This window comes from Ambystoma mexicanum, chromosome 7q, assembly GCF_040938575.1.
Source record: "Ambystoma mexicanum isolate Mex_15411 chromosome 7q, UKY_AmexF1_1, whole genome shotgun sequence".
In the NCBI taxonomy this organism is placed as follows: Eukaryota; Metazoa; Chordata; class Amphibia; order Caudata; family Ambystomatidae; genus Ambystoma; species Ambystoma mexicanum.
Genome location: NC_090941.1, coordinates 787,877,621 through 787,894,074, shown reverse-complemented (window position 1 = coordinate 787,894,074; position 16,454 = coordinate 787,877,621). Strand labels below are relative to the sequence as shown.

The 16,454-nt window shown below is 47.2% G+C and overlaps 1 protein-coding gene across 3 annotated transcripts in view; it reads left to right on the top strand.

Moving 5' to 3' along the window:
• DYNC2H1 (dynein cytoplasmic 2 heavy chain 1) overlaps nucleotides 1-16,454 on the top strand; it is a 3,314,293-nt gene that overhangs the window by 2,195,334 nt on the left and 1,102,505 nt on the right. For all 3 annotated transcript variants that reach the window (XM_069639013.1, XM_069639012.1, XM_069639011.1), the window contains exon 59: nucleotides 556-677. In XM_069639013.1, the coding sequence (XP_069495114.1) occupies nucleotides 556-677 (122 nt within the window). The remainder of the gene's footprint in view (nucleotides 1-555; nucleotides 678-16,454) is intronic.

Genomic DNA, 16,454 nt, shown 5'->3' with positions numbered 1-16,454 from the left:
GCTTGGAATCCTTCCTTCAGTAGCTTTGCTGTCTTAACTCTTGCTGGGAAGAATGAGCTAGTTGGTTGTTTGATCCTCCCAAGCATTCTTCTGTAGACCTCCTTTAGTTTTTCTTTCCCCTAATTGTGTTTTTTAAATCCTTGTGTGGTCATGAAGGTGTGACCCTCCCTCATTCAGCATGCGGTTCATCTCAGTTTTCATTTTTGGCTGGGACAATGTCCCTGCATGAAGGGATTTGCCGTAATATGACATTTTACTCTACCCCAAATACCAGGAAGATTCTGGTGGCTCTGCATTTAGTCAAAAAAGGATTTATAAATGCAGGTAAGCATCCTGTTTTCTTTACATTGAAGATCTGTGTTCTGGAGTTCCACCATCAAAAATATTTACTGTAGAATATGATGTGAATTAATACACTGTATTGAGAAGTAGCCAATACTCCTCTTTAGAGCACCAACATCATATAAGCATATATGTGGTCACATGGTTGTTTTGTTTGATTTCCTGCAACTATAATATGTAACATTAACATCTGACAATGAACCTTCATTTCAGAATGCTAAACGAGCCAGTACTGCAGCTGCTTCTCTAGCTGCCTGGGTGAAGGCCAACGTCCAGTATTCTCATGTTCTAGAAAGAATTCAACCACTAGAGAAAGAACAGGCGGGATTAGAATCGTAAGTGACATACACACTAACGTGTCGGTTTCCTTTACAGTTTACTCTCGTTTCAGCCATTGTTTAATATTGTTGTTAGATCTGCTCCCTTGAACAAATGATAAAAATGCTAAAAAACAAAAGAAAAACACAGCATGCTTTTTGCTTCACTTCTTCCCTCAGAGCGTCCTCATTGTATTTATCGTTGTTTCTAGAATGCATTATACATGTTCCTTCTACATTAGTGTACCACAGTTATCCATTTATGATATGATATGATATTTTAGTTGTATCGCACTCGTACACAAGTGTTTCAGAGCGCGACTAGGCAAGGGAGGGGAACAAGGGAGAACACAGCACAACATAAAAACGATCTTACTAGGCCCAGTGACATTGAGAATGTGCAAGTGCATGGGAAAGGGAAAAGGGAAAAAGTGCATGGAAGGGGGAGAGTGGAAAGTGCAGAAGCCGAGGAGCGCAGATAAATAAAATAAATAGAAAATTGAGGCAAACTGTGGTAGTGCAGCCAGCAAGTGGCAAGTGCTGTGTTTAAGGCAGCAGACTGGGTAAGTCTGAATAAGTGCAGAAAAGAAGAAAAATGGGGGGGGGCTGTATGGGTACAGATACAGTCCCCAGTGCAAGGGGTGGCCAGGAGGCAGTGCAGGAAGGTGGCAGGGTGAGCAGGTACCTGGGCCCAGGTACCTGCTCTTACTGTACAAACATATATTTAAAAACAAAGAAGCAAGTCTCAATTTCATCTTGAACCCCATGATCACACATTGTAAGTGCATTCACTGTTAAAATCCAAGAAACCTTTCCTCACCCATGAATCGATATTTGATGATTTGGCCCCATCTATTTTCTTAATTATGTCAATACCAAACCACCTTAAAAATCCCTAAGATCTCTGGGTGGCTTGCTGTTCTCCATTGAAAAATATTCCTAGTGTGATGCCTGGGAGGACTTTTCGCAGTTAAATCTCCCCACTTTCCAGAACTCTTAACCATAACAGCTGTGGTGCCAAATTAAATACTACAAATTTGGCTGTGCCCTACAGACGGGCACATTGCTTTGCTGATTCCAAGTATTGGCTCCCTTTGTAACGAAGTGTCCCACAACTCCATCTGTTAAGATGGAATTCTAGAATCTGACCTGGTGGTGCAGATTTTAGGAGGCCACATCCTAGTTACAGTGAACCGGGTAACTCTTGAGAGGTTAACCAAAACCCAATCAAGGTAGCAATAGAGAGCAGTCAAGGCTTCACAAGGAGTCCATACGATAATTCAACTTAGACAGGAATGTGCAAAAATACTATATTCTAGACCTTAAACATATGTTCTTAAAAATGCATTTAATGACTTAAATCTATAAAAGGAGGTCAGTGATGCAGTAAGATGGACCCAAGTCACAAGAAATGTGCTATAGCTTCAGAGGTCCAATCGCTATGAATAGTGAGGCCTTGTGTCCAAACGTCACAATGCTTCCGGAGAATGTATCTGATGCAGGTACAGTATTTGTGTTGGTGAATCTTAAAGAGAAGTGATGCAACAAACCTACTGGTAGGTATAAATGTATTGTTATCTTTCAGGTTTCCCTGCTCAGGTGAGACAATCAAAAAGAAGTGGAATGGAAGGATATAAAGAGACTTGTTCTCAATGTTATCCTATGGAGGACAGGGGGAGACAGATTCCTTGCATTTACTTGCCCCCCTTCACTCTTATTCTTCCAGAAGACTGGATGGGTCGACTGGGGGTTGCTGGAGGTTGCTGTTCCCACCGTTGAGTCCAGGAACAGAGTGCAAACCTTGGCGATGGAGAAATGCAGAAAGCACTGATGCATACCTCTTCAGGACACTTCACAGCATGGTGGAAGGCAGGTTACCAGTGCTGGCCACCACACACAGACGACAGCAAGCGTACTTCCAGTTGCGGTTGAAACAGACCTCCCAGAGCCGGAACCCATGAAGCAGGTAGGCCGTCATTTGGCAGGAAGGCGATTTACACCACATGCTGGTGACCACCAATGTTCTTACTGCAAACTCGGTACAGCGACGGTTCTAGCTTGGTAACCCACTGGAGAGCTGACAAGTCCACAGGGTGGTTCAGGTACACTTCCGAAGGCTCAGGACAGCTGAATCCTCGAACACGTTGAGTCTGATTGGTCCCACCAGTCCAGGAGTTGAAGCACCACACTGGGTCTTCGCAGATCAGGTAGTCCACCAGGGACAGACACAGGAAGGGAGGCTGGGCCTCCTTAGGATTCTTCTTCGGATCTTCAGTTGGCTGTTCTTCTTCACAGGATTCTTGGCTCCAACGCTGATCTGAAGAAATGGCTGCAGGATTCCTCTTCTTGTCCTAAATCCAGCCTGGAAGCCTGTTTAAGCCCACCAATGGTAAAGATCTGCACTATTCAAACAGCCAGCAGTGATCCAATCAGGCCACTGTTGGTTTCACTTATGCCCCACACCTAGACTTTTAGGCACCATGGATGTGGATTGGGACCAGACAGTCTCACCCGCTTTCTGAGCCACACAAACAAAAAGGCACAACTGGCCTGCAAAAACTGGGGCTTTCCCAACAAGTGCATGACCCTGTAAGGGATTTCCTGACCTGGCAAGACAGGAAGGAGGGCCAAACCACAATATGGCAAAAGAACAAGCAGAATTCTTGTGGCTTGGCCATTTTAGAGCACTAGCCATGTTTAGTAGCCAGATGCGGTAAACACGAATGTGCACACTAGAAATAACACAAACATATGATTGCTGCCACCAGCTTGTCTTTAGGCACATATACAAGTAACCACAAATTCCAAGTTTAAAAGACTAGGGTGATACAAAGGTTTCTTCATTGCACTGCATTGTAAAATGTTGTGTGCAATGTTAAACAGTTACAAAAGTGTAACATGTAAAAGGGAAACATAGGGCCTCATTACACGGTAGGCGGTAGCCATGGCGCTATTAGCGCCATGGCTACCCCCTTACTGCATTCCGGGTCCGTGTTCCCGGAATGGGGACATACCAGGTCATTCCGACCCTGGCGGGACCAGTAAGTCCCCATTCCGGGAACCATTCCCCATTCCCATTTGAGCCCCCATAGGGCTCAATGGGAATGGGGAAGGAGCTAATAACGGGCTCTTCCTTAACGCCTGGTAAAATCAGGGACCTCGTAGTAGGGCGGTAATCCCTTACCGCATACCTTGTAATGAGGCTCATAGTTTCCCAGTGCTGATAGTCTGACGGACTGATCAGTTTACCCATAAAAATAATTTGCAAAATGCCAGCCGAGTGACTTCCTTGTAAAACGTCAGGTTCAGAAACAAAAGCAACATTCTGGGGGTTCATAGAACTATAAAGGGAAAGTTGCCAAAAGAGAGATCTTTCCTAACAGCAACCTCAAATTAAATATCTTCCCATTTCCAGCTGATTGCCATAAAAATATTTCAACAACCAGGGAGCATGATGTGGCTCCTCGCTAGGTCTCGTCAGCACTGTTGACTTCATGGCACCAGATGTAATGTCATGCTCCATACAAATAGAGCATGACACTCCTGACTTCATTTCCTTTTTTGCATGCACTCATCACGCTGTATTTTTAGAACAACATGGGAATGGGTGACACAATATTTACCGCCCTTCACTGCGGCTGCGCTCATCCCCTTTCCAAATCCCCGGGCGCTACCCCTGCTAACTTAGCCCTGGAGGTTGAGAGGGACACATTGGTTGTTTCAGAGATGGAAGAACTGGCTGATCCTCATTCTTCAGGAATTTAAAATAGAAAAGAGAGAGAAAGAGGAAACCTAGAAAACAGTCCCATGCCTGGAGTCCTCTGCCTCAAAAAAGAAGAAAAGAGACCACTCATAAAGACACAACGAAGGAACAATTCTTCAAAGGTGCCTTCTACTAACTAGAAAGAGATAACATTCACCACCTTAACGTGTCCCATGCCCCTTTGGTGACACCGGAGGCTGGTTTGGTACGGGAATTTGTCCCATTTATAGGACACAATTTTTTAAAATCAAGGATAGATAACCTTTTTGATGAAGAGGGGTATCCCCTATCACTTTGTTTGCAAAGATCTCTTTACAGCAATATGCTGATTTTCTGGCTTATCTCCACCGAGATGATGCTGCTCTGACTGAGCTGGTAACAGACCCCCAAGACGCAAGTTGTCGTGACACATCGTCAGAGCTGGATTTTATGCAAGCCACTCCTTATGTCAATCTGAAACGTGCAGCAAGGCAAGGTGATTGAGACCTTGAGGCTAGCAGTTCTTTCTAGATCCATAAGATTTTTTTAGTTCTTAAAACGTTGTCCCCCACTCTCCATTTAACAGATCGGGGGACACCCCCGCAACCCCCGCCTTAGTCGCAGTAATGGGAGTCAGCATTTATTTACTGAGCAAAGGCACAATTTCGACTGTGTTGTCGCAGTAATGGTACGATTCTGTTTTGATAAGGTAAACTGATTATCGACCTACAAATTAAAAATGCTCTAGTCCCGAAACATTATTTCGAGTGTGTGAGACAAAGGCAGATAAATATTTTCATGGTAACAGGATGAGCTAGATCCTGACTGAATATTTCACCTCTTTTCACGGGTCAACCCACAGATTTGGCTCAGTAATCTGCTTATTTACATTATATGATTCTTCCTACGATGTCAGGGAAGAATGAAAATCGCTTGATGCCGATATCTCATCTGTGGAATCCCTTCAAGTCGTTACAAGATGGGCTGAATTCTCAGTCCTATTGAAAATTTCAATCCAGACTGCATTGACATTCACATTGGGAGATTCTTCCCTGTCCTGTTTGTTAAATCCCACAATGAACCCACCTTTACTGCAACTCCTCTTGTGCTATCGCAATATTAAACTATGATGTGCGCATATGCTCATTGACAATGCCCAATATGGGCAGATCCTTTTCGTGCTCCTCGCGGTTGATGCAGAGAAGCATTTGACCGATTGGACTGGGACTTTCATCACATTTATATAGGCCAATTACGCTTGCCCAAAACAAGAATTAAGATGAATAAGCTACTTTTAGATCCACTAGCCAGCTGTAGGGATAATGAGCAAGGGCGTCTCCCTTCCCTCTAAATATATGTTTTAGCTGTGAAAGCCCTGGCTCTAAAGATTTGGAATAATATGGCTGTCCATGGACTAATAGTTGGTAGATATTCCCATAAATAAGCTTTATTTGCAGACAATGCATTATTTCTAATATAAGACCCACGCATACAAATGCCAGCATAAAATAAATTATGATAAATCACAATGTTTTAACATTTAGGCTTCCACATCAGTCAATAAATCCTTACAACACCAATTCAGCCTGTTTGGGCAAGCACCGCAATACATTTCTTGGTCTCTATTTAACAAACTGTCCGACCACTCTGTACAAAAGTAATATCCCCAGACCTTTGGCTAATCTTTTGGATAATTATCGAAATGGAAGTTATTGGAAATGTCATGACTAGGTCGTATAGCAGCCATCAAAATGTATATTTCTTCTACAAATCCCCTTTCCCTTCCCAACTGATCATTCCTCCTGTAGCCTCCAGCTCTTTCAAAGCAATTGTCTTCATTTCATTTGGGGGACTGGCATGCCAAAGGTGGCATCCACAGCAGTTTGTGCCCAACAGGTTTTTGTGGTGGTCGGGGGTCCTCAGCAGATATTGGAAAGCGTCAAACATTTGCTAAGACTGTATAGACATGGGTTAAACCAAAACATTGTGAGCTGTAGAAGAAGCCTAATGTAATGTACTACTAATTACTCTTATGTAGGTCTTGTTCCTCCACATCTAAAGATAGTCTATTTGCCATCACTTCTCTCCTATTCTACTGGGATAATATTAAACACATCCTCAAAATATAGACGTCACCCTTGCCAATTACCCCTGTTTGGGATAATCCAGATTTTCCCCCAGAATGTAAATCTGAGGCATTTAGACATTGGTGAGGAGGAGGCTTATCGCATTTTAGCCAGCTATTTGCAAATAATTAACCAAAATCCCTAGAGTCTCCCTCTTGATTGAGGTGGAATGTTGCTACCCAAAGCTGAAACATCTCCCTGTCCCATATTTTTGAGTGTGCCTTTAGGTTTCTACTCATTCCTTGATGCTTTTTAAAAATGATTATTATACACATTTTCTTTGGCACATGTTCCAGATAGATTTTGCCCTGATAAAGGACTCTTGAGGGTCTGAAATGCACTGCCCAACAGTCTGCTTTTTGAAATATAGTGAAGATGATGCTGTTGTATTAAAGATTATTGTGGATTTTTGACAGAGCATTGAGAATTAAATGTTTTTAATATGGAATGTGTGGCTTTTACTACTGGGTGACACCAATACTGAGTGAAGTTCCTCAGTTTTTGTCAACTGGGTTGTGTTTCTTCCTGTGCATGTTTGGACCTCGCAGCGCAAGAGCAGTCCCTTTTCTCATGGATCTCTATACTCAAAGTCGATTAAATCATTGAGAACCCAACCCACCCATACGTTCCTACATGCGATTATGGGAAGCTGACCCACAGAAGAAACTGGAGGATAGTTTCTGGAATAATATTTGGATTAGAGCAGCCAAGTGTAGAATTGTATCCAGATGAAGGCAAGCCCCCATAGCTTACTAATGCACTGATCCCTCACATCATTCTGCCTCCACAAAATGTATTTATTTATTTTATTTCTTGTTACACGCCACATGGCCATGGGCCTCAGGGAGCACAAATAACAAATAGAAGAAGTCAGAAAACAGGATGAGAACACTGGATATCAGAAGGAAAGTAAACAATTACTGATTGAATAGATACATTTTGACCACCCCCTTAAAGGTGGACAGAGATTTGGCAGCTCTTATTGACAGTGGGAGAATATTCCATTGTCTGGTGGCTTGTACTGGGAAGCTGCTACCACCGAACTTAGCAAGTTTGAAGCAAGGTTGTTTAAATTTATGGCCATCATTGGTCCAAAGAGAGCGAGATGGTAGATTGATGGTTACTGTTCAACACTTATATGCTAGAGCACAATCATTTGTCTAACAGGCAGCCAGTGCAAGGCCCTTCTGGAGTCTTTAACGTGATCCTGTCTGGGCAGCCCAAAGACTGCACGTACCGCGCCATTTTAGGCAGTTTGCAGGGACTCAATATTGAGCTGTGTTATCCCTGCCAGCAGGCTGTTACAATAATCAAGCCTTGAATACACAAAGGCAGAGGCAAGAAGGCATCTATTCTCAAGAGTGAGAAAGGGTCTGATTTGATTCAATAGCTTAACAAGGTAGTCGCATGAGGTGCGAATGTGAGATACGTGGGCCTTCATGTTAAGTTATGCATCTAAGTGGACGCCTAATATTTTTACATGGTCAGAAACCACAATCTGATTATTGGCAATGCAGAAGCTTTTATAGGAGGCATCTAGTTTAGCAAGTTGCTGGTCAGTAGCCACTGCCAGAAGCTCTGTTTTATCATCGTTTAGATCCAGAGAGTTGGAAAGCATCCAGGATTGTATTACTGAGTACGCTCTGTTTAGCAACTCAGAATCCTGGGCATAGTTGCCCGACAGCTCAAAGACCACCTGCGTACCATCCGCATAGTTGGTTTATCGGATGCCCAAGTGATCTAATATTTTAGAAGAGGTCTTATGTAGATGTTGAAGAGTGAGGATGAAATGCAGGACCCTTGAGGAACCCATGCACTAATGTGCATTTAAATCTCATTTAGGTGAAACACTGCCGTAGTTACTCCCTGTTGTCCAATGTGTTTTTGGCTGCGTTGTGACTCTCGCATTTAGGTGATACACTGCCCTAGTTAGCTCATCTGTACTTGCCTAGCTTGACACCACTTGTACTGGCCAGTCTGCCTGCCTACCCAGGTCCCAGCCTATTTGTACTTGCCTAGATTACCCAACTACCAATATACGGTCTCTTACTAGATTGCTTAGACTTCCCTGCTACCGAATTGCTATAACTCATATAGTTACACACCTTTGCACGCAGCACTGATCTACACCTATAGCCTGAACCTGGACTTGCCTATCATTAACTACTCCCTGCCCACGACCATAATGAAAATCACCCAATACCAAACATTACACCTTGTACTGAGCCTCCTCCCCACCATGGCACTTGCATCCGCTGCTTCACACCCTCCTAATGACAGAAACATGAGACTGAGGGCAAGATTGTCCCGTCTCCATGAACCATCATCCCACCACAACTATAGAGGCTATATCGATCTAGCAAACAAACGTTCGCAATACTTCAAACCTGCCACTCTCCACCCTGCCCCCATAACAACTAACCAGTCACCTTTACAAAAAGTCACTCCTACTAAAAATAAACAACTTCCCTTGAATAAACTAACTAGCACCCTATCACTAACTGGGTCACTCATCAATGCTAGATCCATGGTAGCCCACGCTACAGAGATCTCGGACACCTTAACCAATGAGAACATAGACCTGCTAGTCATAACCGAAACATGGCTCCATGAGGCGGCTGGCCCTGCCATTATGCTAGCAATACCTGACGGCTACCAACTACTAAGAGTCGATAGACCAAACACCAAAGGAGGTGGCCTAGCTATCATCCATAAATCTACCTTACCTATTAAATTAGCTACTACCTTGCTATTTCCATCATGCGAACTCCTTACTGCTAAACTTCACCTTTCTTGTAACCGTACCCTCACCATGTATGTCATCTACAGACCACCTGGACCACTAGGAACCTTCGAAGACGACCTAACTAGTATCCTAACTAATAATACTAAAGACCATGCTCAAATTCTATTACTGGGAGACTCTAACCTGGGCTTTAATGACTGTAATGACAAACACGCCCTATCTGTTGCCTCACTTCTGAATGATTACGCCCTAACACAAAAAGTCTCCTCCCCTACTCATGCCAAAGGCAGGACCCTAGACTGGGTTGCTGATCGGAATTGCAACATTAGCATTACCAACATAATGCCACAATCCTGGACTGACCATTATTTAATTGTATTCAATGCCTCACTTGACCTTATCCGACCCAAACCTATACTTATGGCCCCGCCACTCCCCACCAGAAGTAAAAAAGACATCACAGCAGAACAACTCTTACCCCACCTCCTCCCCACTCTCGACAATCTAGATAACATCACAGACCCCACTTCGCTTGTGGAAGCCTACAACAGCACGATGATTAAGGCACTTGACTTGATTGCCCCTACCAAAATACGCAAAAGTAAACAACTTTGTCACCTAAACAACTGGTTCACACCACACCTTAAAGACCTCAGAATTCAAAAAAGAAAGCTGCAGTCAATCTGGCATCACACCTCATTGAAAGAGAGATTGACCATTTTGCTAACCCAAGGACTCCGATAAGCAATCGATTCCTTGATAATGCCTGCCTTGATAACCCCTGCAAGATGTAGATTTCAAATTATTGACCAGTTTGATAATCTCTGTCTCATTGCAGTGTATAACCTGGAACTCAATTATGGGTGGGCTGCCAATGGGAGCAGCAGAAATACATCCTAAATTCCATTGATCCGTGATCTTCTGTTGGAGATGCTTGCAGGCTGAAGGTCTCCTGCTGCACATCTGGAGGTCTTTTTGCATGATATAGTCGTTGTGGCCATTACAAGTTCTCAACTCTTTATAACAGATCACAATATTATGCCCAAGGAACGCTGTTGCCCGAGCCACAAGATAGCTGCGTTCTGACAGCACTCTGGCAATAGACAGCAAAAAATAACCTTTCCTGGTGAATATTTTTGAAGCTCCTCCACAGCCAGGGTCCCGCGGCTGTCCTTACACCTGGAGAGCCAAGTTTGGGGACTGGCCGCTGCGTCAAAGACGTGCAGTGCCTCAGGCCCAGGCCACGGGCAGGCCGCGGCAGTGACAACGTGGTGAGGGTCGGCGTCATAGACGTATGAGGAGGAAGGCTTTGCCCGCCTGTCCGAACGTAGCAGATTGCCGGTGTAAACAGCAATGAGGAGAGAAAGAAAAACAGGCCGGTGGGACTACGACAGGAGTGTGCGTGCAAACATGGCAACCCCTGACTGCGAGAATGGACTGCTGCAGAGCAGTGCAGAGAAGGGCCATCGTCATCCGGGCTTGCGAATTGCGACAAAGAGGCTGTTGACTATCCCTTGTCCTTGGTGTGGCCTTCGATGGGTCTAGGAGACTGGCAAAGGAGAGGCACTGTAGTCCTGTGGCGGGTACAGCGATCAACGTTATCTGCAGGGGACAAGGGAAGCACTCAACTCCTGCTGAATGCTTAGAGGTAGAACGGAACGGGTGAAGTGTCTGCTTCATGCCTGAGGGTTTGTAGCGCTATATAAATGCTAAATTATAATTATTATTATGACGCAGGCAAGTGGCATGCAGCAGGACAGAATGACCGCCGGGCCAGACAAAATGGCTGCTCGCCCGACATAATCTATTGGGGACCGGGTAGGGGAGCGAGTTTCCAGGTGGGACTGGTCAACACCTGTCACTTGGCCCACAGCATACCTATCAACTTCGCATGGCAGATAAACCTCGGCCCATACAGCGAGACAGGGCGCGCCTAGGTCTCAGCAACCTCAGGGCCCTGCACCTATGTCTATGCCATCGAGCACTCCTGCGGCCTGTGAAGACAGGTTCTTTGAGAAGTTCCTTTATCTCATGAGGTCCCCACAGATGGGCACCATCCTTAAAGATGTGATCAGGGCCATGCTCCCTCCGGTACATCCGCTAGCACCCACAGACATGCCGCCTTTAGGTCCAGCTCCTCTGGGTCCAGCGCAGCCCCAGGCGCCCATGCCAGTCCCTACGACACCGGCTCTCATGCCTGTCCCAGTCATAACAGCCCTGTCTATGCTGCCGCAGCAGCCTCCAGCGCTGACAATCAGTATGCCACAGCTTCCTGCGCCCAGCACTCCTCCACTGCACCGGACCAGCAAGACACAATGGTGGACACAGATGAGGAGGAGGACCCAGATACTCCATCATCAGCCAAAGCCTTTCATGAATGGTTGGCAGGCCTGGCTGAGTATTTGGGGATCCCACAGCCACAAATGGAACAACCAGAGGAGGGGGTATTGCCAGAAGTTCTCACTCTACGCGCCACTGCTAGAACGTGAATCCCACTGGAGAAGGATGTGATGGCGCTTGCCAAAAAAGGATGGCTCAAGCCACATTCTTCCCAGCCTACCAATTGGCCTCTCGATGCTAAGTTTAGGCAAACGGAAGGGGACCCCCTCTTACTGTCGGCACACCCCCATCCACACTCCTCAGTGATAGCGGCAGCATCACTCTACTCTAAGCCTCAGTCGTCCTCGGCTACATCAGCCTCAGCACGCCTGAGTAAGGAGGAGAAGATCCTGGAGGCGTTTGGAAAGAAAATCTATTCCAATGCTACTTTCCATCTGCACCAGTCCAATGCGGATGCCATGCTGGCGGCGGTCAACTAGAGGCTCTGGCGTGAGATTGCTGATTTCCTACCTGTACTCCCTGTACAGAGACAGGCTCGCTTCAAGGCTGGTCTGGCTGAAGCCAAAATAGTGGCACAGGACATAATGGAGTCCACAGTGGCTCACATTAATACCTCAGGTCGGGCCATCTGTATTACTACCGACATGAGAAGGACGGCTTGGCTAAGGACGACTAAGTTCAACCCTGATGTCCAGGAACATATACTGGACCTTTCTTTCGAGCGAGCGATCTGTTCCGTTCAACAACAGACAAGGAACTTGGTAAGAAAAGGAATAGCTTTCAGACTACTAAGTCTTTATCGATCCTCACCAAGTCCACCCCTAAGGCATATATCCAAGCGCACAAGCCGGCTCACAAGGGCTTTTTCCAGTCCCCCTCCTCAGCCCCAGCCTCAGAGATCCCAAATAATGGCACATCCATCTGGATCCACGAGTCTCCGTGGGGGCAGGCTTGCCCTTCACGCTCACCGCTGGCAGACAAGGTTCACAGACCCATGGATCCTCTCCGTAGTATCCACGGGCTTCCGGCTCCCTAGCCCTCCTTCTCCTCTCTCCTCCCCTCTGCTGCCACAGATTGGTACAGCAACTCTGTTGGTGGAAATTGGCTCGCTCGTAGACAGTCAGGCAGTGGAGGAAGTCCCAGCCTCTCAGCGGGGTCTAGGCTTCTATTCACGGATTTTCACCATACACAAAAGAACCAGGCTGCCCTGAGAGTTGTGTTGGACCTTTTCACATTGAATCTTTCCCTTCCTCTCCAAAAGTTCAAGATGGATTCCGCAGCACTAGTAGCAGAGACATTGTGTGCAGGAGACTGGATGTGCTCCCTGGATCTGAAGGATGCCTACCTACACGTCCCGATCTGGCAACCCATCTGTCCTTTCTGAGGTTCAGGATCATGGGGGTTCATTTCCAATACAAGGTTCCACCCTTTTTCCTGAATTCAGCCCCCATGGTCTTTACAAGATGGATGAACGCTGTGGCAGCCCTACTCAGGGCGCAGGGTCACCACATCTACCCATATCTAGATGACTGGTTAGTCAGGGCAAGGTCTCCAGAGGCAGTCCAGCACACGGCCTCCACCCTCATGGATACACTACACAAGCTGGGATTTTACATAAATTTCAAGAAGTCAAAGTTGGCGCCCATGCAGAGTCTAACCTTCCTGGGCCTTATCTGGAATACGAACTCCGAGAGGATTTTCCCCTCAGCAGACAAGATCGCAGCCATCAAGAGGGCCACAGGGCATTTTCTCAGCATAGCTGTGACCTCGGCATGGTGGTACTAACACCTCTTGGGCATCATGGCGGCATGTCTCCTGGCAGTGCCGCATGCAAGGCTCAAAATGAGGCGACTGCAGTTGCACTTCGCAGCCTCCTGGAGTCAGGAGAGGGGTTTGCAGGCGGAGCAGGTCAGCATCCCACATCATCTCCGCCAGGACCTAGTCTGGTGGAGCACAGGCAGCAACCTGCAGATAGGCCGGCTCTTCTGTTAACCTGCACCTCAGGTCACCATCACCACAGATTCATCCCTAGAGGGCTGGGGAGCTACATTGGGCAGCCACAGTGTCCATGGGGTATGGTCCCGTCGGGAGCAGGCGGCCCACATCTACTGGCTCGAGTTAATGGCCATCTGGCTCGCTCTCAATGCCTTCCTCCCGATGGTCAGTGGCAAGGCGATCCTTGTTCAAACGGACAGCTCCACCAGCATGTATTACATCAACAAGCAGGGTGGCACCAGGTCCTCTCCCCTCACTCCACATTTGGGAGTGAGCTCTGGAAAACATCATGCACCCGACAACAATCCACCTCCCCGGGGAGTCCAATCTAGAGGCGGGCAGGCTCAGCAGACTGGGTGCGGACAACTACGAATGGCAACTACAATGACAAGTGGGGTCACCCTCAGGTGGATCGCTTCGCCACCTGGTCAGACAGGAAGTGCCCCCAGTTTGCGTCCTGGCAGGGACAGGGCAGGGGCTCGCTGGGTGACGCGATGCAGATCCAGTGGAACAACATGAACGCCTTCCCTCCCACTCCCCTGTTGCACAGGGTAATCTGCAAGATCAGGGAGGACCGACACCTCTGTTTCATTCTGATAGCTCTGTGGTGGCAAGGAAGGCCATGTTTCTCGGAAGGACTCTGCCTGTCAGATCAGGCCCTGGTGCACCTTCCGCTGGGCCCAACACACATACTCTCTCAGCAGGAAGGCACGGTCATCCACTTCGTCCCCCAGAAGTTGGCCCTTGCAGCGTGCTTCCTGAGCAAGTCACACTGAGGCATGTGCATCTGTTGCAGGCTAACCTAGACATTATACAAGGGGCTAGGAGCGATGCTACCAGGAGCCAGTACAAAAGCAAAGGGACCAGGTTTTGTCACTGGGCGGAATCAAAGGAGGTCGAACAGTTGACCTGCATGTTGGACGACATGCTATCCTTCTCTGCACACCTTGCACACTCGGGCGTGCAGGTAGGCACATGCTGCACTTATCTGGCGGCCGTTGGAGCCTACAGGAACTCGGAGGAGGAGGAGGTATTCTCATCCTCGAATCCGGTGGTTAAAAGACACTTGGCAGGCCTGACAAGGCTTTATCCACCTATCAAGAAACCGCACCCAGTTTGGGACCTCAATGTGGTCTTGGGTGCCGCGGACATCAGACTAGTCACCATTAAGACGGCCTTCCTGGTGGGCCTTACCACGGCACGCCAGATCAGTGAAATCCAGGCACTGGTGGCCTCAGAGCCTTATACTACTTTTCATAAGGACAAGGTGGTGCTTGGAAATCAGCCCACATTCTTACCTAAGGTGGTCTCCTCGTTTCACCTTCCAAAGTTCTTCCCAGACCCTAAGGATGATGCCCAGAGGGTATTGCACTTTCCGGATGTGAGGTGCGCACTGAGATACTACCTGGACAGGACCAAGAGCTTCCGCAAATCAAAGGCCCTCTTCGTCACTTTCGGTGGGTAAAAGCCTGGCTGTCAAGCCTCCAAGGCTTCCATAGCAAGGTGGATGTTTACGGCCACCAAGGAGGCATACGAGAGGCAGCACAAACCTCTGCCAGCAAATATGCATGCCCACGTAATCCGAGCTGAAGCTTCGGCGGTTGCTTTCCAGAGGCATGTCCCATGGCAGGTTATCAGCAAGGCGGCTACATAGGCTACGCCCTCGGCCTTCTGCAAGAACTACTGCTCCAGGTCGGACGCAGCATTTGGTCAGGCCTTGTTAAGGAACTTGTTTTCTTAAGAGAGCACCTCTCCACCTTGGGGCTACATTCAGTTGTACTCGCCCATACTGTATGGCGGAAAGGGGACAGGACATGAGAGTAATTATAAGTTACTCAACGTAGTGACTAACATACTCCTAAATCCATAGTTCCCTTTCCTCCATACGTCCCACCATCCTCCCCCCCAATAAAACTGGTGTCATTAGGCAATGTTAATATTGTGGACGCGTCAAAGGGGACTGAGGAGTGGCCCTTGTGGGCGGTGTCAGGGGAGCCCATGCTCCCAGGGCCATGGGCCCGCATGCATCTAAATTTAATGGGGAAGATGATTTTTCTGGTGAAAACATTTCCGTCTCCCATCCCTAGTGAGGGACGCTTATTCAGTATGGAGGAAAGGGGACTATGGACTTAGGAGTACGTTAGTTACTACGGTGAGTAACTTATAATTTATAACTGACGGGAAAGCTACTTTTTTTACAGATTCAAAGGCAGCCGAAAAGTTCATCAAGGGCCTGCCTGGACCAGCCAGGCCACCGCAGGTGTCGCCACACTGAGTGGGGGGAGTGGGGAGCAGCAGATGGCCGGTTTGTCGCAGTTTGGTTGTGTCCGCGTTGAATGCAGGTGGGAGGAGGAAACCATCTGGGTGATAGAGCTTGGAAGTACATTTGATGACAAGTTGACTGCCATGTGGAGTAGCCGTGGCCCGCACACGCGACTCTTCAGAGCAGTAACTTCAAGATTGGGAAGTAACACGTTTTATTTTTTATTTTCATGGATGGAAGGATTAGCGGGTATGTTGAGGTTTGTGGCATGGCAGGTAGGGGGTAGGGAGTAGGGGGTATTTATGAAGGTTTGTTCTCTTGTTTATGCATGGTGTACACAGTTGGTCAACAGGAAGAGATGGATATAGATGTTACTGGAACCCCTGAGGCCCCCCAAGCGCGACTATATCTAGGGTAGGGTAGGATAGGCTGAGTGAGGCATTATCAATCTGCTTGTCAAGTGGTGTTAGGCAGGATTACATGCAGTATCCTTTTGGAACCCTAAACACAATTAAGACTAAAGGTGTAAGCACAATCTCATCTTTGGTACAAGCCTGTACTACACAGTTATGTGGTAGCAGTG